Source organism: Dromiciops gliroides, chromosome X (assembly GCF_019393635.1).
Source record: "Dromiciops gliroides isolate mDroGli1 chromosome X, mDroGli1.pri, whole genome shotgun sequence".
In the NCBI taxonomy this organism is placed as follows: Eukaryota; Metazoa; Chordata; class Mammalia; order Microbiotheria; family Microbiotheriidae; genus Dromiciops; species Dromiciops gliroides.
The window spans coordinates 11306610-11328833 of record NC_057867.1 but is presented as its reverse complement, the minus strand read 5'-3'; the positions used below and the strand labels follow the sequence as shown (position 1 = coordinate 11328833).

The 22224-nt window shown below is 47.4% G+C and overlaps 2 protein-coding genes across 3 annotated transcripts; one reads left to right on the top strand and one right to left on the bottom strand.

Annotated features, from left to right (window-relative positions):
• Window positions 1-3536: 3536 nt before the first annotated feature.
• On the bottom strand, window positions 3537-16753 carry TSPAN6 (tetraspanin 6). 2 transcript variants are annotated; one of them, XM_043974735.1, is made up of 8 exons: window positions 16479-16753; window positions 15680-15868; window positions 15069-15143; window positions 12065-12163; window positions 10577-10717; window positions 10170-10253; window positions 6508-6612; window positions 3537-4439 (listed from the first exon to the last, which is right to left on the bottom strand). In XM_043974735.1, the coding sequence occupies exons 1-7, from the start codon at window positions 16563-16565 to the stop codon at window positions 6544-6546; spliced, it is 744 nt and encodes a 247-aa protein (XP_043830670.1). In that variant the 5' UTR covers window positions 16566-16753; the 3' UTR covers window positions 3537-4439; window positions 6508-6543. The 2 variants fall into 2 exon arrangements, with proteins under 2 accessions (XP_043830670.1, XP_043830671.1); XM_043974736.1 differs by lacking the exon at window positions 16479-16753 and adding an exon at window positions 16084-16353.
• On the top strand, window positions 16564-21529 carry LOC122733869 (60S acidic ribosomal protein P2-like). The gene is given in 4 exon segments (XM_043974595.1): window positions 16564-16699; window positions 16813-17003; window positions 21169-21387; window positions 21389-21529. Coding segments are annotated over 4 exon segments (687 nt in total).
• The last annotated feature ends 695 nt before the right edge of the window (window positions 21530-22224 follow it).

Below are 22224 nucleotides of genomic sequence, written 5' to 3'. Positions count from 1 at the left end.
GAGAGAGAGAGAGAGAGAGAGAGAGAGAGAGAGAGAGAGAGAGAGAGAGAGAGAAGGAGGGAAAGAAAGAGAGGAAGAGACACAAAGAGTGAAGGAGAGACAGAGAGAGAAAGACTTACAGGGAGGGAGACAGAAACAGAGAGAAAGAGAAAATAAGACAGAGAGAGAGAAAGAGAGAGAAAGGAATAGACTGAAGGGGAGAGAGAGACAAAGACAAAGGGGAAGAGACAGAGAAGGAGGGAGACAGATAAAGAGAGGAAAAGGGAGAAAGAGAGAGGGAGAGACAGAGAGGGAGGGAGAGAGATGGAGAAAATAAGAAGGGACAGAAACAGAGAGAGAAAGACTGAGGGATGGAGAGAGAGACAGAGAGGAAGGAAAAGACAGAGAGAGACAAAGAGGAAGAGACAGAGGAGGGAAAGACAGAGAAAGAGAGGGAAAGGGAGACAGAGAAAAGGAGAGACAGAAAGACAGAGGAAGAGACAAAGAGAGAAAACAAAGAAAGAGAGGGAAACAGAGAGACAGAAAGGGAGGGAGAGACAAAGACAGAGAGGAAGGACACACAGAGAAGGAAGGAGGGAGAGACAGAGATATATAGAGGGAAGGAAAGAAAGACAGGAGGAGAGAGAGGGAGGGAGAGACAGAAACAGAGAGAGAAAGAGTGAGATGGGAGGGAGAGAGAGACAGAGAGGAAGGGAGAGACAGAAACAGAGAGAAAGTGAGAGGAGAGACAGAGAGAGTGAAAGGGAGAGACAGAGAAAGAGAGGAAGAAAGAGAGAAAGACAGAGGAGGGGGGAAGACAGAGAAGAAGAGACACAAAGAGTGAGGAAGAGACAGAGACAGATGGAGGGAAACACAGAGAGAGAGGGAGAGAGTAAGACAGAGAGGGAGGGAGGGACAGGGAGAGAAAGAGATGGAGAGACAGAGACAGAGAGCGAGGGAGAAAGAGGGAGGGAGAGTCAGAGAGGAAGAGACAAAGAGGGAGGGAAAGACAGAGAGGGAGGGACAGAGACAGAGAGAGAAGAAGAGACACAGAGAGAGGAAGAGACAGAGAGAGGAAGAGACAGAGAGGAGGACAGGCAGAGACAGAGAATGAGGCAGAGACAGAGGAAGGGAGAGACAGAGCAAGAGTGTGAAAGGGAGAGACAGAGAGAGAGTGAGAGACACACAGAGAGAGGAAGAGACACAGAAAAAGAGACACAAAGGGGGAGGGAGAGACAGGGAGGGAGACAAAAAGAGAGAGGGAGGGACAGAGAGAAGGACAGGCAGAGACAGAGAATGAGGCAGAGACAGTGGAAGGGAGAGACAGAGAGAGAGGAAGAGACACAGAGTGAGGGAGACAGAGTAAGAGACACAGAAAGAGAGAGACAGAGAGGGAGGGAGAGACAGAGGGAGAGTCAGAGAGGAAGAGACAAAGAGAGGGAGGGAAAGACGGAGAAGAAGGGACAGAGAGGACAGGCAAGGACAGAGAATGGGGGGGGGGGGGAGAGAGAGAGAGAGAGAGAGATGGGGGGAAGAGTAAGGGAGGGAGAGGAAGAGAAAGGAAGAGACACAAAGACAGAGAGGGAGGGAGAGACAGAGAGAATAAGAGACACAGAAAGAGAGATAGAGGAGGGACAGAGACAGGGAGAGAGGGAGACATAAAGAGTGAGAGATAGAGACAGAGAGAAGGGAGAGACTGAGAGGGAGAGACAGAGACAAAGACAAAGAGAGAGGGAGAGACAGAGAGGAACAGACACAGAGTAAGAAACACAGAGACAGAGAGGGAAAGGGAGACAGATACAGTGAGAGAGAGACAGAGGGGGAGGAGAAAACAGAGAGAGAGAGACAGAGACGGACTTAGACACAGACAGAGAGGGAGGGAGGGAGAGACAGGAGGTGATAGAGGAAAGAAATGACAGAGATAGAGAGAGAGGGAGAGACAAAGTAAGGAAGAGGGAGACAGAGAGAAGGAGAGACAGAGAATAAGGGAGGGAGAGACAGAAAGAGGGGGAAGGCAAGAAAGAAACAGAGAGGCAGAGAGAGGAAGAGGCACAGAAAGAGAATGAGAGGTATGGAGGAGACACAAAGATTGTGGGGGAGAGAGGAAGGGAGAGACAGAAACAGACAATGGAAGAGATGCAGAAAGAGAGAGAAAACCAGAGAAACAGGGAAACAGAGAGACAGAAAGGGAGGGAGAGACAAAGACAGAGAGGAAGACACACAGAGAGGGAGGGACAGAGAGGAAGGGAGAGACACAGAAAGAGAGAAAGTGAGAGAGAGGAGAGGAGAGACAGAGAAAGAGAGGGAGAAAGAGAGGAAGAGAGAGAGAGAAGGAGGGAAAGGCAGAGAGGGAGAGGGGGGAGGGAGAGAGTAAGACAGAGAGAGAGGGAGACGGAGACAGAGAAGGAGGGAGGGACAGAGACATAGAGGGAGAGGGAGAGGGAGAGATGGAGAAAATAAGACAGAAAGGAAGGGAGAGACAGAAACAGAGAGAAAGAGTGAGATAGTGAGGGAGGGAGGGAGACAGGGAGAGAAAAAAGGAATAGACTGAAAGGGAAAGAGAGAGACAAAGACAAAGAGGAAGAGACAGAGAGAAGGAGGGGAAGACAGAGAGGGAAAGACAGAGAGAGACAGAGCGAGACAGAGATAGAGAGAGACAAAGAGGAAGGGAAAATGGAGAGGGAGGGACAGAGACAGAGAAAGAAACAAAGAGAGAGACAGAGAGATAAAGATACAGGAAGACAGGCAGAGACAGAATGAGGGAGACAGAGGGAGGTAAAGACAGAGAAAGAGAGTGAAAGGGAGAGAGAAAGGGAGAGGAAGAGAGAGACAGGGAGGGAAGGAAAGTAAGAAACAGAGACAGAGAGGGAGGGAAAGACGCAGAGAGAGAAAGGGAGAGGAAGAGAGACATAGAGGGAAAGGAGACAAAGAGAGGAAGAGATGCAGAGAGAGAGAGAGAGAGAAAAGACAGGCAGAAACAGAGAATGAGGGGGAGAGAGACAGAGGAAGGGAAAGACAGAGAGAGGGGGGGAGGGAGGGAGAGGAAGAGACACAGAGAGGGAGACAGAGAGGCCGGGGGAGGGAGAGAGAGAGAGAGAGAGAGAGAGAGAGAGAGAGAGAGAGAGAGAGAGAGAGAGAGAGAGAGAGAGAGGTAGGGAGAGATAGAGAGGAAAAGGGAGACACAGAGAAAGGGAAAGACAGAGAGAGGGAGGTAGAGAGAGAAAGAGACAGAGAGGTAGGGAGAGATAGAGACAGACAGGGGAGGGAGACACAGAGAGAGGGAGAGAGAGATAGAGTGAGGTAGAGGAAGACAACGAGGGAGGGAGAGAGAAGGAGAGAGAGGGAGTGAGAGACAGATAGTGAGAGAGGGAGAAACAGAAGGAAAGGGAGACAGAGTGATAGAGGGAGAGAGACAGAAAGAGAAAGATAGAGACTGAGAGGGAGGGAGGGAGAGACAGAGAGGGGGACAGAGACAGAGAGCACAGGAGTGAGAGGCCACCAGCTCCCCTGGCAGATTTCCTAAAAGAGTCAATAAAAAACTTATTCAACACAGCTAATATCTTTGAGGACAAGAGTCAACTATTTATTGAATATTCAGACAGGAAAGTTCTATTTATTGGCCTGAAACAGAAATCATCACACAAGAATACAAGGCAAAAGAGCACATAATACTGACAATTAAGTCATGCCAACCTGGTTGGGAAATACTAGCAGCTAAGGCTACTGGGAACAACCACTATTCTACAAGTCCCTCAGGGGAAAACAAATCACTACAGCATAATACACAATGAAGTCAGGCCTTTCTAAGAAAGAAAAGGGAGAAGAAACCTACAAAACGGATACAACACCTTGCTTTAGGAGAGAAGGGAAAGAGAACGGGCAGCCCAGGGAGCCCTGGTCAAGCACAGAACATGAGTGTCTTTACTGTGAGGAGGCTGGGTCAGAGATCCAAAAGCACCACTTGGCAGCTAAGACGACGGAGGTGTCCACCTGCAGCCAGCACCAGGCCGTGCCCCAGGGGCTCCATGCCCAACAACAGCCTGCTGGGAAACGCAGTCAGACGAGATAAGCTCTGCTGGGCACAGGGTTCACCCTCCCAAGCCACAGAAGATCGTATGGCACCAAAGAGAAGGAGGGTTATGTATTCTGACGACCTCAAGGTCGGTCGCACCAAGGGACAACAGGAGGCCGGCCTATGGGAAAGAGACACAGAGAAAGCAAGACAAGCCACAGGCCAAAAGGCACACAGCCACTACCCACATTATACACTATGTTAGCTTAACACGACTTTTAATGGTCCCCCAGCCTCAAGAAACGGAGTTGGGGGAGGCAAGTGGTGGAAAACTCAGAAGCGCCAGGTCTTCATTGGATCAGTCTGTTCATACAACTTTTCAGCTTTTGCATATTGAAGGTCGTGAAGCCTTTTCCAAGGAAGGGAGCTGAGAAATAGTGTCCTAAAGCTAATGAAAAGAAAAGAACAAGAAGTCAATGTTACATACCTCCCTGCTGCACCACACCACCCTTTATGGCCTCTCCATTCCAACCCAGCTGGCCTCCCAGACGGCCTCTATTCTAACTGCAGCCTCCATGCACACAACACACTCCCTCCCTCCCCATCCTCTGTCTTGGGAGACTCCCTGCCTTGTCTCCCACCTCAATGCCAGAGGAAGCCTTTTCTGATACCCTGGCATCTAAGCCAGTGGTCCCTCCCTCCTCCTACTTCAGTTAGCATCAGGGAGTAGCAGCACCCACCGCCCCCTCCCCCAGGAGAACAGAAGGTCCTGGAGGACAGGCCTGTTCACTTTTGTCCATCTCCCTGGTGCCTTGGTACCATGGCTGGTACACAGTGGGTGCTTAATCAGTGCTAGATGGAATGAATTCCAAAGTGGTAGCTTTCTAGACCTGGTCTCATCATCAGAAAGTTCTATAAAGCACCTAATGAGTGATGCCCATCCACAGCCCCTGCCTCCTGGAAGCTTCTGATCTAAGACCACACACACATATAGGACAGAGAGGCCTAAATAAAAGCAATGAACCAAGGGAAACCCAAACAGTCAAGTTCAGTAAAGGCCCATTACCACACAGCCATCGGGACAGCAGTAACACAAGCCACAATGGGTAAGACTAAAAGATCCCCTTGAAGAGCAGAAAATGGAAAGAGCAAAACCAACCCCCCATACCCCTAGAGAGGGTCCTGGGACCCAGGCTGGCCCCTAAAGACCACCAGGCAGCTGGGCTGGGGGGAGGGCAGGGATTCGAGGGATCTCTGGCTGCAGCAGCCAAAAGCAACCGTGCTCATTACTGGGCCTCTTCTCTCAGCTGTGGCCCAGGCAGCCCTGCCCCAGCCTAGCTTCTCTACCACCTTCAGAGGCATCTTTAGGGGAAAGGCTCTGAGTGAGGAGCCCTGCATAGACCTGGATAGATAGCCCTGGAACTTCTGCCAGAGACTCAAGGAGGCCCCGAGCTTGTGAAGACTGTGCCCTCCCATAGGCTCCTCTGGCTTGGCAGCATACCTTCCATAGATGTGGGCATGAGGGGCTGCTGCAGCAGGCAGCTTTCTGGGCCCGCATACCCAAGTGCTTATGAGAAGAGAAATCCAGAGCCCAGTGGGCCCCCACAGGGGAAATCATCTTGGGTCATAGCCAAAGGAAAAGGAAGGTTAGGCCAGTTACTACAAGGACGCTTTTGTTGGGAGCGGGAAGAGAGAAGCTTCTGCCAGTGCTCCTGCCCGGTAGGATAGAACGAAAGCCCCTGTGCCTCCTGAGCCACAGAGGGCCGAGGGGGAGCATTTTCAGAGCTGGGACCGTAACCTCCATCGGCTGGTTCCAGAACCTCTCTGTGCCGAGGATTCCTCCTCTGGAAATGAGGAGGTTGGACAAGACATCCTTTATGGGCCTTTTCGGTTCCAAAGATCCTACAGTGGCCCTCCTGCGCCAGCCAAAAAATCCCTCAGTCATTTCCCCAACGAATCATCCAGTTTAGTACAATGGGCCCAGCTCCCTTCCAGAGAAATAGAAATAGATCAAGAGGAACAATGCACAACCTCGACTAAGATCCCAGCCTCGAGGTCCCTCTGAGTGCTAAGGACCACAGGCAGGTCCCCTTCAGGCAAGGACATAACCACAGGCCCATTTTCTTAACTAGGGGATCATTCAATTAAAGGCTTTGTTTCTTTCAGTTCTCCACACCAAGACCATGACGTATAAACAAAAGGCCCACTATGAGTGCAGGCATAAGCAGACGGGTCTAACCACACCATGCATGTACCCATAAGGCGGGACTCTAAAAAGGTAAGACCATCTTTACAAAACACCCAGGAAATTCAAGTTGGTTGATTTAAAGTCACAGCGTATCCGGGAAGAGCTTCAACAAGCTCCCCTGGCAGGCTGGCTGGCAGCAAACCCAAAGCTCTAGTAGCCCAGGGATGGGGCGGGCTCCATGGCTGGGTCTCACACAATCCAGAGCCCTTATGGCCACAAGTGCACACAAAGACACTCAAACAGCTACCAAGACCGAAGAGAGACATACCTTAATCGGAGAGGCACGGAGCTGTCAACCACCAGTTTACACAATCTCATATTGGTTATTGGTGATGGAACGCGAGAGACAGAAGGCCAGAAATATGCCAATCAACTGGAAAGAGAGCACAAAGAAAATCAGACAAAGGAAAACAAGGAGTCCCAGGAATCCAAGAGGCATCTGAGATAGTCACATATATTCCTTTCACAACTCCTCATTTCCTCTGGACGGTTCTGACTTGTGGGCATTTAATTCTGTTGAATGACCTGGGTAAGGCCTCTCTAATCTAAAGAGAGATGAGATTGACCCACTAAAACCCAATCCTGCAATTGCATGTTTCTCAACTTCCCTGTCCCTGGCAACAATCATTCAAGGAGAAACCCTCCCAACTCAAAGAAGTTTCTGGAAAAGAGAGGTCAGTGGGGCCTTTTTTCTCACTCTGAGAAGTGAAAAAGACCAGGGAGCCAAAGACAAGAGCTCAGAACAAATACACCCCTCTAGAGACTAAGTGTTCCAGACCAAAGGTCCACAAACAAGAAAAGTCTAATTGACTTCCTGTGGAACCAAAGAACTGGAAATAAAGCAGGCACCTATTGATTAGGCAGAACATAACATGCCATGTTGTGTAGCAAGAAATGATGAAGGCGAGATGACAAAGGCAATGAGGAATTCAGAAAAACATGATGAAATAAACAAAATCAGGAGAACAACTTATGGAGTAACCCAAAGGATTCAAATGAAAAGATCAGGAAAAGGAGGCGGAATTCCGAGCCAATGTAACTGTCAGTACAGGTCCTGGAGAAAAGAGAATGTCAGTTATTTCCATCCTCTCAGCAGAATGTTGAGCCAGTTACTGTAAACAGAGACAGACAAGGTCACTCACTCTATGGGGGGTGGGGGGTGGGGGTGTTGCTTAAATGTTTTTCTTTTTGATAAAACAAAGTTCAATTCCGTGGGAGCTTTTCAGAAAAGATTTTAAGGTCAAAATACAAATCTGTTTAATATGACAGATTTTTCAGAAGGAAGAAGAACTGAGAGTAATCATCTTGATACAAGAAAAGGCATAAAAACGTAAGTGGAAACGGACTGTCTGAGAAAAACCTAGAGAGAATCTGTGAGGACAGTCAGACACAGGAAGTCACACGGAAACTTTGTATGACTTTGAGATGGGAGGACGGAGCGAAATGCAAAGCTGGGGAGTGACAGCCAGCCGGTATACAGCACCCTCAGCTTATTAAACTATGGAAAAGGAACACCTGTTGTATCCAAAAAAAATCTCTGAACCAACCCTGGCATATAATAATGTATGACTATTGATAATGATGATGGTGACAAAGGGTAGCATTTATCTAGTGCTATAGATTTATAAAGCACTTTACAAATAGCTCATGTGATCCTCACAACAACCCTAGGAGAGAGGTGCTGTATTATTTCTGGTTTACAGCTAAGGAAACCAAGACAGTCAAAGGCTAAGTGACTCGCTCAGGGTCCCATAGCTAACAAGTGTCTGAGGTTCGATTTGAACGTAGGTCTTCCTGCTTGCTGGCCCAGCACTCTATCCACCACAGCACCACCTGTATGTGATTGCACTGCAAGAAACCATGACTTTGACAAATCCAGAGAACCATGGAAAGCCTTGTAGGAACTGATACTGAATGAAGTGTGCAGAGCCAGGAGAACAGTTTGCACAGTGAACACCATGACGTAAAGGAAAACAATCCTGAAACGCACTGCAGCTCAGCTCAATGCAGTAAATTCGCACAACTCTATCCAACAGGAAGGTCAATGTACGCAGACCTCCCATCCCTTGGCAGCAAGGTGGTGGACTCTGGGTGTGGAATGAAGCTTATGTCGTCACATGTGGCCAATGTGTGGGTCTGTTTTTCTTTAATTTCCTTCTTGATTACAAGGAAGCTGGGAGAGGCATTGGGTGGGGGGAAGGAAATCACTGGCGAGCAACGACAATGCTTTTATTCAGGAAAAAAGAAGTCAAATCCTCAGATTGAAAAATTAAGACCCTCTAGCCCTGAGCAAAGGATAAAAAAGGGTTACACCACTTGGGTACTTGTTAGTGGAGACCAAAGACAGCACATGCCTCTGCACAACTCCCTGGGGAGGTCAGTGTCAAGGAAAAAGCACAAGGTTCTCTTGAAGTTGAGTCAAATGAGTGTCCTCTTCACATATCACCCCCCCCCCAGGGCCATGATGGGAGCTGCAAGATGATCAAAACAGAGCAGTAGCATAGACCTGGCAGCAGAAGACCTGGCTTCCCATCCCAGCCCTGAAACTTACTAGTCTGTAACCTTAGTACGAGTCCCCAACCAGCTCTATCTATGTTGCTGGGAGAGGTCCCCAATCCAGGAATACCCTGGGCTGAGAAAATCAAGTCCCTAGTGGAGTCACAACTACAGCCCCACCAATTAAGGAAGGTGCTGGAATAATTCATATCTTAAATTCTGGATGTGGACTCGTGGATGAACTGCTAGTAAATGTCTGAGTTCATAAAAGAGAGTCCTAATTGTGTTCTGGAATTGTGTCTGATTACAAGTAGAGACCAAAGCCAAGGTTCTCAGGCATCCTGTGTTTTGTTCTCCCCACCACAAACTGCTCTCAAAAGCTGTGTGCGGGTAAAGGTGGTTCCAATGGGGAGGGGGCAGGGGGGAAAAGAAAGACTGCTCTGTTGCTTTTTAAAGAATAACCACAGGAAAAGAATGAGGGAAATGGCAGAGGAATTCCAAGAAGAGCCAGCTATTTCCTCCAGGCTTTCAGGATGACATGCATGTGACCCATATGGGAAAAGAGAAAGATAAGACTCAAAACATTCAAATAGGCTGCAAAGGGGTAAGGGAGGGAAGGGGGGTCCAGATTAGCTTTTTTTCCTTTTTCTTTTCAAAACTCAGAAATCAGAACCTCATACCAAACAGCCCCAGCTTCATTAAGCACTTAATCCACAAAATAAATCTGACCCCAAAAGTTGGGTCTGATCATACTGTGTATCAAGAGCAGATGCCACATTTGGGAAAAAGGAAGGCCTGCCTCTGCTCATACCTTGAACCACAGGCTTACCAGTGGGAGGATCCCAGCTTACTCTAAACACTACTGAGGTCCCAAGCAGCTCAAATACAGAAGGCAAGATGCCAAATATACAATCAATCTTCATGGAACAATAAAGAAATGGAGGGAAAGGGGGTGCCCATCTATTGGAGGATGGCTGAACAACTGTGATATGACAATACAATGAAATATTATATTGTACCATAAGAAATGACAATTGTGTAGAACTACAAGAAACTTGGGAAGATATCCATTTTGACAACTGAGGAAACTGAGGCAAATGGAAGTGAAATGACTTTCCCAGTTAATTGTCTGAGGTCTCATTTGAACTCAAGTCTTCCTGACTCCAGGCCCAACACTGTGCACTGGGACACGCCCCCCCCCAGCTGCCTCTCAGCACTACAAGTGTAAAATGAGGCACACATTGTGGCATGTATTGAGGGTTTTTTCTTTTTACATTACTGTACTTGAACCAAAAAGGGTGGGGGAGGAGGAGGAGTCATTGAGAAGTGACAGTGACAAAAAAGAGCACGAATAAGACATTGTTTTAAAAACTAAACTCCATTGTGGACGGGAAGAAAAAAGTTGGCAAAAGCCCCTTCAGTCTAAGGACTCACCTGGAAACAAGCAACTCCAAAAGAAATGCCTGCCACCACACCCATTTCCGATTGCATGACAGTTATTACTTTTAGAAAACAGCCCTACAAGAGAAAAAGAAAAGAAAACAAGTCCATCTCAGGCCCTGGGCCTCCTCTTTAGTGGGGAGATCAAATGCGAGACTGTCTTCGTGGTAGAGAAATGAGGGGACTAGCCCACCTCCTACCTAGAGAAGGGGACACTGGCAATAGTCATTGAGGGTCATCTTCCCAGATGAGGGCCTCAGTTTGTCACTGAAATCTCTCAAGGAAAAACCCCTTTCCCTACTTGGACCATAGTCACCATTCCCCAGAAGTAAAATAAAGTACATGACAACCACCCCCCCAAACAGCTCATCCTGTCATCAGCTTCCAAGATGGCTGCCCACCTCCTGATTCTGCTTCTTCAAATCCTTCCTATCAGCCCAAGTACAGCTGTGAAACCTGCAGCAGCTCCGAGGAAAACCTTTCTCCTCATAGTACGCGGTGTTTTCCCAGTCCACAGCACTCTGGACACCACAGCAGTGCAGCTGAAAAAGGCAATTGAGGGGGTTAGGGTTAACCCTAAATACAGTTCAGTGCATGTCATATCATATCTAGCATTAAAATGGACAATGATGCTTGGCAAATGGGAGCAAGAGACATTTGGGGCTGAAATACAAAAGGTGTGCAATCACTGATGCCTTCAAAGTGGCCACTCCCATGGTTGGTGAGCCTACCTGGGCAGCACCTAGGCCTCAATGTGAGGCAGGGACCCCCCCCCCCCGGTGAGCCTGGTCTCAACCCCCAAGGAAAATAAAGTAGCTAAGCACAGATTCAGCCCCCAATGCTGCCACCAACAGTTGTTTCCACATTATTTGTTCTATGACTGGCTCAGAGTGCAACGCATCAGTATTGAACAGAAGGTGAGTGGGCCGGATGGCCCCTGGGAAGCTGTGCAATTCTCCTGATGACGCCCAAGCCCAAGCTTTTCCCTGAAACAACTCATCTTTTGAACACCAACATCTTCCTGGTGAGTCACAAGACCCCAGAGTCTCTAAAGAACTAAAGGACGGATGATTCATAGAGCAATGGAAAAATATATGGTGGGCTGGAGAAGGCTGTAATACATGCCAAACAAAAAATCAGAAAGGAGAGGTAGAATCTAGACTACTCTCTAAAGACACATACAAGTAAAAAAGATGGATTGGTGTGAAAACAATGGCAAGAGCAGAGTCTGACCACCAGAGACCCAGCCACTGGGCTCCACCAGCAGTATCCTAGCAACGTTAAAGAGAAGAAGACAGGAAGGTGAGGCCCACGAGGCAGACTGCTGGCTGAGGGAATCTGCATCACTGAGGGGATGACTCCAGCAAGGAGCTCATCAAGCCTACTGCTGGGAGGGTATGTGTGCATGGGGGAGGAGGGGGGGCGGGTAAGACAATTCTGGGCACAGTGTTTCAATCCCTCTTGACTTGACTTGATTTGACAACTTCTTGAGCATTTTTACAAACTTTTCCCAGCAGTCCTTTTCCTCTCCCTCCAAGATATAGTTGACAGCTGTTGCCTCAGCACTCTGACTTCCTTGGCTAGGGAAATGGTGGCCCATGTCAACCCTTCCACTCTTCAGCCCCCCAAAGCTGCCCGTCTCCTTGGTGGCCAACTACAACCACTCAGACAACAACCCCCCCAAACCAGAGGTCAGAATACAAAGAAGCCCACCTGGATTCCACTTCTAGCCCAGGGTGTGCTAGGTCCCCTTTTGACCCTCCGCTACAAAGTAATCTGGGACCTTTTGTCCCAGGCACCACACCACAAAGGGACTCTCAGGACAGAGAGGAAGAACACATTCTCCTGCAGGGGGCATTTAAGATAAAGTACCAAGTGTACACACTTACAGTTTTCTGGATAGTATCCACTGCCTCGCTTCTCTGATTGGCTGTATCATTGTACTGATTCAAGGAAATCTCATAATTCATCTTAAAGCTGTTCTTAATCTGCAGGAAGGGAAAAGGAATGCTAGTGACCAAAACCTCAGAAAACTGCTTTCATCAGAAGGCTTACATTTCTACCTCAAGAGAGGAAGTGAGGGCAGCGAGGTTGTGTAGTGGATAGAGCACCAGCCCTGGATTCAGGAGGACCTGAGTTCAAATCCAGGCTCAGACACTTGACACTTACTAGATGTGGACCTTGGGCAAGTCAACCCTTATTGCCCCCCCAAAAAAGAGGGGGGGGGGTGTCCACCTGGACACAACCAATAGTCCATCCAGCTCCAGGGCACCAAGAGGTGGCTTGTGGGACAGGAAGAGTCACCTTCCTCAGATCAACCTCCAACCATCCCTTAATGTTGTTTGGGTAATACTCCATTATAATATATCTTATACCATGGACTTAGTTATATTATAGATCAAACCACACGTCTACCCTATGAATGAGCTTAGAGAGGGGTCATTTCTGATAACAAAGCCTATAAAGGACTAAATATGATAGCATTCTCCAGAGAATCCTGTTTCAATGCTTCAGGCACGAACATTCCAACCAGGTTCTACTGCGTATGAAAAGAATATGAGATCATAGACTAAGCTGGCAGAGAGCCCAGAAATCATACCTAACAATCACAGGGCCATAAAGTTGGAGCTGGGAGGGAGGCCAGAGGTCATCTGGCTCACAGAATCATAAAGTCTTAACTCATCTCCTTAGTGGCAGACTATGATCTAACCACCCACTCAGAAAACAAACGCCAAACCTTAGGCCAGATAACCATGAAGAGAGGCCTGGTTATGCTTTTGTCCCGTGGGGTGGACTAGCTCCCCCCTGACCCTCTGCTACAAGAAGAAATCAGGGACTTTCTGTCCCAAACACCACAAGAAAGTCCTCTCAGGGCAGAGAGGAAGAACATTTCCTCCATTCTGAGAATTTCTATTCCATGAGCATGAGGATCAGAGGTTTGGAGTTAGAAAAGAGCTCAGAGATCATCCGGCTCATAGGAACAGAGATCTGAAGCTGGAAGAGAGTTCTGTGGGCACCTTGCCACAAGGCCACCCTTTTAGTAGATCACCAATATACTTCCCAAACCCCTCTTTTATCATGGGATTTTAACTCCCAGACCTAGTAGAGAGTAACTAATATTTTTGCTTAAATCGACCCACCCACAGGTACCTCCAGAGGACCTAAAATGAGCTCACCAGGGAGGCAGAAGCCAAAGTGACTCTGGAGGCCAGGGCCTTGCCTTCCAATCTCTGAGGCTCTCAACTTATGTTCCTTACTTCCCTTCCCTGGGCCTCAACTTCCTCCTCTGTAAAATCATGGGGTTGGGTCCCTTCCAGCCCAAGATCTCAGATCCTGGAGAAACCCCATGCCTGGGTGACTCCTTCACAATTAAAAGCTCCACCTAACACCTCATGAGGAGGGTCTTGCTAATGGGGATGCCTATCTAGAAACTGAACCTGTTCATAACTGGCCTTCATGTGAGGAGTTCTGGGGAGGGAAGGAAAGGGAATAAGCATTTATATAGTGCCTACTATGTCCCACACACTAGTATGCTAAGCACTTTTTATAATATCTCATTACTGTGCCCATTTTACATCTCAGGAAACTGAGGCAGTTAGAAGTGAAGTGACTTGCTCAGGGTCACCTTGCCACATTTGAATTCAGGTCTTCCTGACTTCAGGCCCCAGGCTCTGTGTACTATGGCATCACTTAGCTGCTCCCTGGGAGGGGGACTCACATGGCAAACACATTTGATTCAACTTCTCAAGCACTTCCTAGGTACCTACTATGCTAGATACTGGGGGTTACAAGGACAAAAATGACAGTCCCTGCCCTCACAAGCTTCCATTCCACTGGCTTAAGCATTCAGTGCTTAAAAAGCCAAAGAAAAATCCAGCATCCCACAGTGGAGAAGAAGCCTACTTCATTTTTAAACCTTCTTATAACAGCACACTTACAAACTGAGCCTTCCTCATTTAAAACTAAGGTTTAGGGGCAGCTAGGGCGCACAGTGGATAAAGCATTGGCTCTGGAGTCAGGAGGACCTGAGTTCAAATCCGGCCTCAGACACTTGACACTTACTAGCTGTGTGACCCTGGGCAAGTCACTTAACCCTCATTGCCCCGCGCAAAAAAAACCCCAAAACCACTAAGGTCTATTAAACTCTCACCCAAGTAACAAAAAGGCAAAATTATCAGCAATTAAAATAAGTGGCAAGCACCGGCCCTGGATTCAGGAGGACCTGAGTTCAAACCTGGCCTCAGACACTTGACACTTACTAGCTGTGTGACCCTAGGCAAGTCACTTAACCCTAATTGCCCCACAAAAAAAAAGAAAAAGAAAAAGAAGTGGGGGCTCTTTTGTATGATACAGTGAAAAAAAAATGCTGGATTGCAAGGCAAAGGACCAAGGTTCAAACCAGGGCTTTGCCAAGTTTGGTATCACTTTGAAGGGCACAGAGGGAGGCACTAGAGAAGAGCTCTAGACCTGGAGTAAAGAAGACCTGAGTTCAAATCTGACCTCAAATACTACAGGTTTGCCTCAGTTTCCTCATCTGTAAAATGAGCCAGAGAAGGAAATGGTAAACCACTCCAGTCACTGCCAAGAAAACCCCAAATGAGGTCATAAAGGGTAATGAGGTCATAATGGGTAGGACATTACTGAAAAACAACTGAAGAATCACTTTGAGACCCTGAGCAAGTATATTTCTCTGGGCCTCGATTTCCTCTTCAGTAAGATTTTTGATTCTTAAGTTTACAATTCAGGAATCCCTTGGTTATTTAAACTCTTAAGATGTGGGGACAGGGCCAATTACATATTTAGTTGTTCTAACAAGTGGGGTCTGACCCTCAGTGTTGCCACTTAAAGGTTGTCCTTCTCAAGGCTCATCCCAGGCCCTGGATTCAGACTTACCTCATGTCTAAAAACGAATCCGACAACAGCAGCCACCAACTCCACCAAGAAAATAAGGGCCAGAAACATAGCATACTAGAGAAAGGAAAAAGGAAAAAGTCAGGTCAACACAAACTGGGACCATCTTGTAGTGCCAGCCTATTAGGGAAATAAAGCTACATCAATCCACTTTCATCTCTGACAAACAAGAATGCAGGGGAAGGCAACAGGGAACAGAGTGCATCTTGGATAGTGAATTGGCAATTCAGCTCATCAATCTGGAGGTTTGGCACATTCCTAGGGTGAAGACATAAGGAACGGAAACTCATAGTTGAGTAGGAGATTGGAAAAGTTGTGCCAAGTGGCAGGGGAAGCATCCTCCCCCACCCCCCAATACAGGAAAAGGGAAAATGATGGCCAGGAAGACTCAATCCCCTTGCTTACAAAAACAAGTAATTGGGGGGGGGGCAGCTAGGTAGCACAGTGGATACAGCAATGGCTCTGGAGTCAGGAGGACCTGAGTTCAAATTTGGCCTCAGACACTTGACACTTGACCCTGGGCAAGTCACTTAATCCTTACTGTACCAAAAAAAATAAATAAATAAAATAAAGACACAAAAACAAGCACTCACCGATTTGAGCATCCAAGCTGAAGCCCTGCAGGTGGCAAAACAGCCGAAGGTGCCCAAGACGATAATGACAGCTCCGGTGGTGATAAGCACAAAAGGGATATTGGTGGCCTTCTCATTTAAGAGAGAGAAATACACCTCCAGGCTAATCTTGCCCCATATACCGACAGTGAGGAGGATCACACCGGTGAACTGGTGGGAAATCAGAAAATTGAGTCAGTTAGCAGGGGGCTCTCCCAAAATTCACCTCTCCCAAAGGGGGAGCAAGAACCCGGCCTCGGATATGATGGGGCCCAGACTAAGGAGGAGGTGGGTGGGCCCCTCATCAGGCAACGGAAGACTAGGAGTGCTGGAGGGAGGGGGTGCAGTTGCAAGGGCTGAGGCCTGCCACCCCTGCCCCGGCTTACCCTGGCTGGCCAGGCGGGCCCAGATAGGCAACACCTGGGCAAGTAGGCGCCCCATCGAAACCTCCATCCTCGGCTTTGCCAGAAGCCAGGGCCCGGATGGATAAGACGGCCGGCTCCCTCTCCAGCAACTCGGGGCGGGGGAGGGGGACCCTGGCCGGCCCGCCAGGAGCCCAAGGCCTCGGGGGACAGGGACCGCCCGCAGGGAGGGGGAAGGGGGCGGAGTGCCCTCCTTGCCCCCCCCCCCCCGGCTGATTTACCTGCGGGAGCAGCTCCCGGCTTAAGAAACACAGGAAATTAAAAGGAGAGATTACCTGAGCCAGCCCCCGCCCCCGCCCTCCGGCCCCGGGGGGAGGGGCCGCGCCCAGAGCCCCCCACCCGGCCCTCTCCCCCCTCACCCAAAAGATGAAGGTGTAGGTGAGCAGCACGCTCTTCAGGCACGTAATGACCGGCTTGGTCTGCAGCCTCCTGGACGGGGACGCCATGTCCAGAGGCGCTAGCGCTCTCTCTGTCGCTGTCGCCGCCGCCGCCGCTGCCGCCGCCGCCGCCGCCGCCGCTCCGAGTTCGGCTTCGGCTACGGCTGCGGCTGCGGCCTCAGCTACGGCCGGCCCCCAAACCCGTCGGAAAGGAGCCAGGAAATGACAGGGGAGGGGCCCGAGGCGTGGTGCACGGGCCGGCCCAGTCTGGGAAGTCCAGCCTGGCTTCTGAGCGCCCCCTAGCGGTCGCTGGCAGTTATAGCCCGGCCCCGTGACGCGCGGCCACGCCCCCCATTCGCCGGTATCCAGGAGACACAAAGGCGCCCTGGCAACGGGGGAGGGGGAGGGGGCCTGCGGGGCGGCTCGGGACCCCGGAGGAGGACAGGCCCTCTTCCAAAAGAGTTTGCTCACCTGACTAACGGGGAAAGGTTTTGCATGACTATACGTGTAGAACTTACATTGAACTGCTTGAGTTCTTAAGGGGGGGGAGAGAATTTGGAACACAAAGTTTCAAAAATATGTAATTTGGGAAAAATAAAATTAAAATTCCAAATAAAGAGCTTGTCCAGAGTAACCCAGCCACTACACAGTGTCCCAAAAGTTGTAGTGCGGTTTTTAGCTATTAACAAGACCAAATGTCACGTCATCTATTCAGTTTCGGGTTAATACTAAGATCGACGTCTTTCACTAGGATGTTGGTGCTGATTTTATTCTAACTCGGTATGAAAAGGGCTTCATTTTGGTCACCTGCTTCTTTCAAAGTGGTCAGACCCACCAGAACACCCTGTCTGCTTCCACACCACCATGGCCCACCCTCATCATTCTCTTTCTAAGCCCCAACGTTCTTCACTAACCTTACTACTTTTGATTTATTTCAACAAGATCATATGGTAATTTACCAAGGATTCCCAATAACCCCTTGACAAGCCTCTTGCACTGCCCCCCCAGAGGTATCAGGATAATTCATAGCCCAAGTTGGGAACCCTGAGTCTGATGGAAATCGCTCAGTTGCCACTGGACATCCCAGGTTCCCTATAATTCAATATCACAGCTATATTTGACCTTAGAGATCTATTTGACAAGTAAAAAAGCCAAGGTCCAAAGACACAAAGTGAAAACTCAAGATCACATAAGCTAGTGAGCGACAGAGCTGGACTTGTTTACACTTGGGCCAGGTCAGAAATTAGGCATAGACCAACATCTTACACCTTATACTAAAATAAGGTCAAAATGGATACACGATTTAGACATAAGAGGTGATACCATAGGTAAATTAGGAGAGAAAGGAATAGTCTACCTATCAGATCTTTGGAAAGGAAAACAGTTTTTGACCAAACAAGAGATAGAGTATATTATAAAATGCAAAATGGATGATTTTGATTATATTAAATTAAAAAATTTCTGTACAAACAGAAGCAATGCATCCAAAATTAGAAGGGAGGCAGAAAGCTGGGAAACAATTTTTGAGGCCAGTACTTCTGATAAAGGCCTAATCTCTAAAATATGTAGGGAACTAAATCAAATTTATAAGAATCCAAGTCATTCCCCAATTGAGAAATGGTCAAAGGATATGAACAGGCAGTTTTCTGATGAAGAAACCAAAGCTATCTATTCCCATATGAAAAAATGCTCTAAATCTTTAATGATTAGAGAGATGCAAATTAAAACAACTCTGAGGTACCACCTGACACCTATCAGATTGGCTAAAATGACAAAAAAAGAAGATAATAAATGTTGGAGAAGCTGTGGGAAAATTGGAACACTAATTCATTGTTGGTGGAGCTGTGAACTGATCCAACCATTCTGGAGAACAATTTGGAATTATGCCCAAAGGGCGATAAAGCTGTGCATACCCTTTGACCCAGCAATTCCACTTTTAGGTCTTTTTCCCAAAGAAATCATGGAAGGGGGAAAGGGACCCACATGTACAAAAATATTTATAGCTGCTCTTTATGTGGTAGCAAGGAATTGGAAGTTGAGGGGATGCCCATCAATTGGGGAATGGCTGGACAAGTTGTGGTATATGAATGTAATGGAATACTATTGTGCTGTAAGAAACAATGAGCAAGAGAAGTTCAGAGAAACCTGGAGGGTCTTGCGTGAGCTGATGATGAGTGAGATGAGCAGAACCAGAAGAACATTGTACACAGTATCATCAACATTGAGTGTTGACCTACTGTGATGGACTAGATTCTTCCCACCAATGCAATGGTACAGAAGAGTTCCAGGGAACTCATGATAGAAGAGGATCTCCAAATCCAAGAAAAAAAAAAGAACTGTGGAGTATAGATGTTGATTGAACCATACTATTTCTTTTGTTTTGGGTGCTGTTGTTTTTTTTTTCTATTTTGAGGTTTTGCATCACTGCTCTGATTTTTTCTTTTATAATAGGATTAATGTTATTATGGGTATATATATGTGTGTGTGTGTGTGTGTGTATATATATATATATATGTATATAGATATATAGATATAACCTATATCAGATTACCTGCTGTCTAGGGGAGGGGGAGGGAGGGGAGGGAGGGAGAAAAATCTGAAATTGTAAAGCTTGTATAAACAAAAGTTGAGAACTATCTTTACATGTAACGGAAAAAATAAAATACCTTATATGTACACTTGGGCCAGGTGACTCCAAATCCTTGGTCTAAGCATCTCATGTAGCATCTCATTTGAGACCCATGCCAAAGACTACAAGTGTGACTGTCACCATTTTATAGGTAAGGAAATTGTGGCTCAGAAATAACCTATTCCCCTTCGAGAATAGAGGCTTTATTTTGTATCCCCTTTATATCTTATTTTTTGTTGGTTTTTTTGTTGGTTTGTTGTTGGTTTTTTGCAGGGCAATGAGGGTTGACTTGCCCAGGGTCACACAGCTAGTAAGTGTCAAGTGTCTGAGGCCAGATTTGAACTCAGGTCCTCCTGAATCCAGGGCTGGTGCTTTATCCACTGCACCACCTAGCTGGCTCCCCTTTATATCTAACAGTAACTGGCACCGCTAGGCATTTAGCAAATGATTAACTAACTGTCCTCTATGTTCCCGATACTTCCTGGAGCCCGGATTCTCTCTGAATGAAATGAGGGTAGCATATTCTTCCAGCCTCTCCTTGTATTAGCAAATTGGGTGCCCAGATGACAGTTAGAATCTCTCTCCGCAGGGTCCTAAGAGTAGACCTGAGTGGTTTGGAGATGGGTCTTTCTACTGCTATAGCTTAGAGACCCCAACTAATGGGCTTCTCCCTATCAATTGATGTTGATTAGCCAGCCAGACTTAGCTTTTAGAAATGAGTTAATATAGTATATATAATATAGTATAGTTAATACTAAGATGAACATCTTTCACTAGGATGTTGGTGCTGATTTTATTCTAACTCAGTATGAAAAGGGCTTCATTTTGGTCACCTGCTAACTATATATATGGTTACTATAGTAGTAAAGTCAATACAAGACATTTTCCCAAAATTCTGTGAAGTACTCTCCTACAAAGAGATACAGAGTCCAAGGGAAAGTGGGCTCAAGCTTAGAGCACAAGTGGCAAATGGATTAACTCATAGATCCTGGAAGTCCTTCTGCTGGGGACCTCGACATGTTTCCCTTAGGTATCACGTAGCTTTCCTGCTGTCCTTCTTGTAGCACCTTTAATCTCCCTTTCCTTATCACTTCTAGTGTGTTCTTGACTCCCATTGCAGACAATGATGCTAGCTTTTGGGATGCCGACGGAAAGTCCCAAACCCTCCAGACCTTTTGAAACTCACAATGAATGTCCTCCTCCACACAAGACAGGCATTGGGCTGGGGTGGGGAGTAGAAAAGACCAAGAGCAAGGCCCAGGTTGATCTCCCTCCCCCCAAACCCAAGCAATTTTTTCTCAGGACCTTAGCTAAAAGGCTTCTACTCAAATTTCCTGGGTGTCCCACTGGGCTGTTATTTTATACAAAATTCCCAGGGCCTGGCCAGCCTCTTCAGTCCATCAAAACACGCTTCACGGCAGCATTTCACATCATCTAATGGTTTCTCAATTGATCAAGGACTTTTCACACTCAGTCTAAAGCCCATGGTGGATTTATTGATCATGATTCACAACTAGTTCATACCACTGGCTGACTTTTTTTCACCTGACAAAGGTATTAGGGCCAGCATTTTGTCACGTACTTTAAATAGAGTGGAGGAATTGTTTGATTGACTAAATCAACCCTCCATTTTTACATGAAGATTACTGTGAAGATAAGGGTTCACATGGCATGCTAGGCTGCTACATAAAAGGTTCCTAAATGGTCTTGGTACAGCCTGAGAAAATCACTTGGTGAAGAACCAGATCCGTTTCCACGTGAGAGGGATCTCTTGAAGTACTGGCTTAATTTCAGAATTTTCCCTCCTCCCACACTTAATCTGACCTTGGCCCTTGCTTTTAAGTAAAAGACTTATGAGGAGAAGAGGGATGACATGGCAGGGAAAGGAGGCATGAAGGCTTCTCTCATGCTTAGCTTTGAAAGCCTTTCCCTTGCTTTCCCAGCCTTGATGCCACTGTGATCGAACTTACTGTGGGCCCTGCTGCTCCCACAGTTCCTGCAGCACCAGGCCTCAACCTCAGAACTGGACCCAGCAGAGCCTAGACCACCAACATACACTATGTGGCAGCCTACCTCCTGGCGGTCCTTGATGGCAATGACTCGCCAAACTCCAAGGACCTAAAAAAGATCCTGGACAGTGTGGGCATCAAGATGGATGAGGAGTGTCTGAAGAAGGTCATCTGTGAGCTGAGCAGCAAGAACATAGAAGATGGGATTGCTCAGGGGAGCAGTAAACTGGCCTCCATGCCCTCCTGTGGTGCCTGTCGCTGTTGCTGCCAGTGTTGGCTCTGCTGCCCCAGCTACTGCTGGTGCTGCCTCTGCTACTGCAGAGGAGAAGAAGGAAGAAAAGAAGGAGGAGTCAGAAGAGTCTGATGATGACATGGGCTTTGGTCTCTTTGACTGAACAACCACCCTGATCCTTGAGTGAAAAAAACCTTTTATTTAAGAAAAAAGAAAGGAAGGAATGAAGGAATGGAGGGACAAAGGAATGAAGGAAGGAAGGGAAAGGAAGGGAAAGGAAGGAACAAAGGAAAACAAAGGAAGGAAGGAAGGAAGGAAGGAAGGAAGGAAGGAAGGCAGGCTTTCCTTCAAATACAGAAAGTTAGGCTGAAGTGAGGGAAATGCCCCTGACCACATATGACCCTGGCCACCCCTTTTTTCACTGGGGAGTCCTTAGTACCTGTTGAAATAATTGCAAGTTGGACTTAGAAGATAAGATTCTCTATTATTACAAGAGCAGTGTGGCATGGTAGGTATAGTATTGCTGAAAGAGATGGGTTCAGATTCTATGGTGGTTGTTCAGTCATTTCAGGTGTGTCCGACTCTTTGTGAGTTCTTAATTTGGGGTTAATTTGGCAAAGATACTGGAGTTGTTTGCCGTTTCCTTCTCCAGATCATCTTACAGATGAAAAACTGAGGCAAATGGGGTTAACTGACTTACCTAGGGTCACACAGCTAGTAAGTGTCTGAGGTCAGATTCGAATTCATGAAAGTGAATCTTCCTGATTCCAGGCCCAGTGCTCTGTGCAGTGGGCCACCTAGCTACCTCTGACACTTACCAGCCATGGCTCCATGAGCCTCTCTGACCCTCAGTTTGCT

Bases quoted from the DNA above. Each gene is read 5' to 3' on its own strand.
- TSPAN6 (XM_043974735.1), bottom strand. From the start codon at position 16,565: ATGGCGTCCCCGTCCAGGAGGCTGCAGACCAAGCCGGTCATTACGTGC. The intron at 15,869-16,478 runs GTGAGGGGGGAG...ATTTCCCACCAG, and splicing joins CCTACACCTTCATCTTTTGG to TTCACCGGTGTGATCCTCCT. The intron at 15,144-15,679 runs GTGAGTGCTTGT...TCCTTTCTCTAG, and splicing joins CAGCTTGGATGCTCAAATCG to TATGCTATGTTTCTGGCCCT.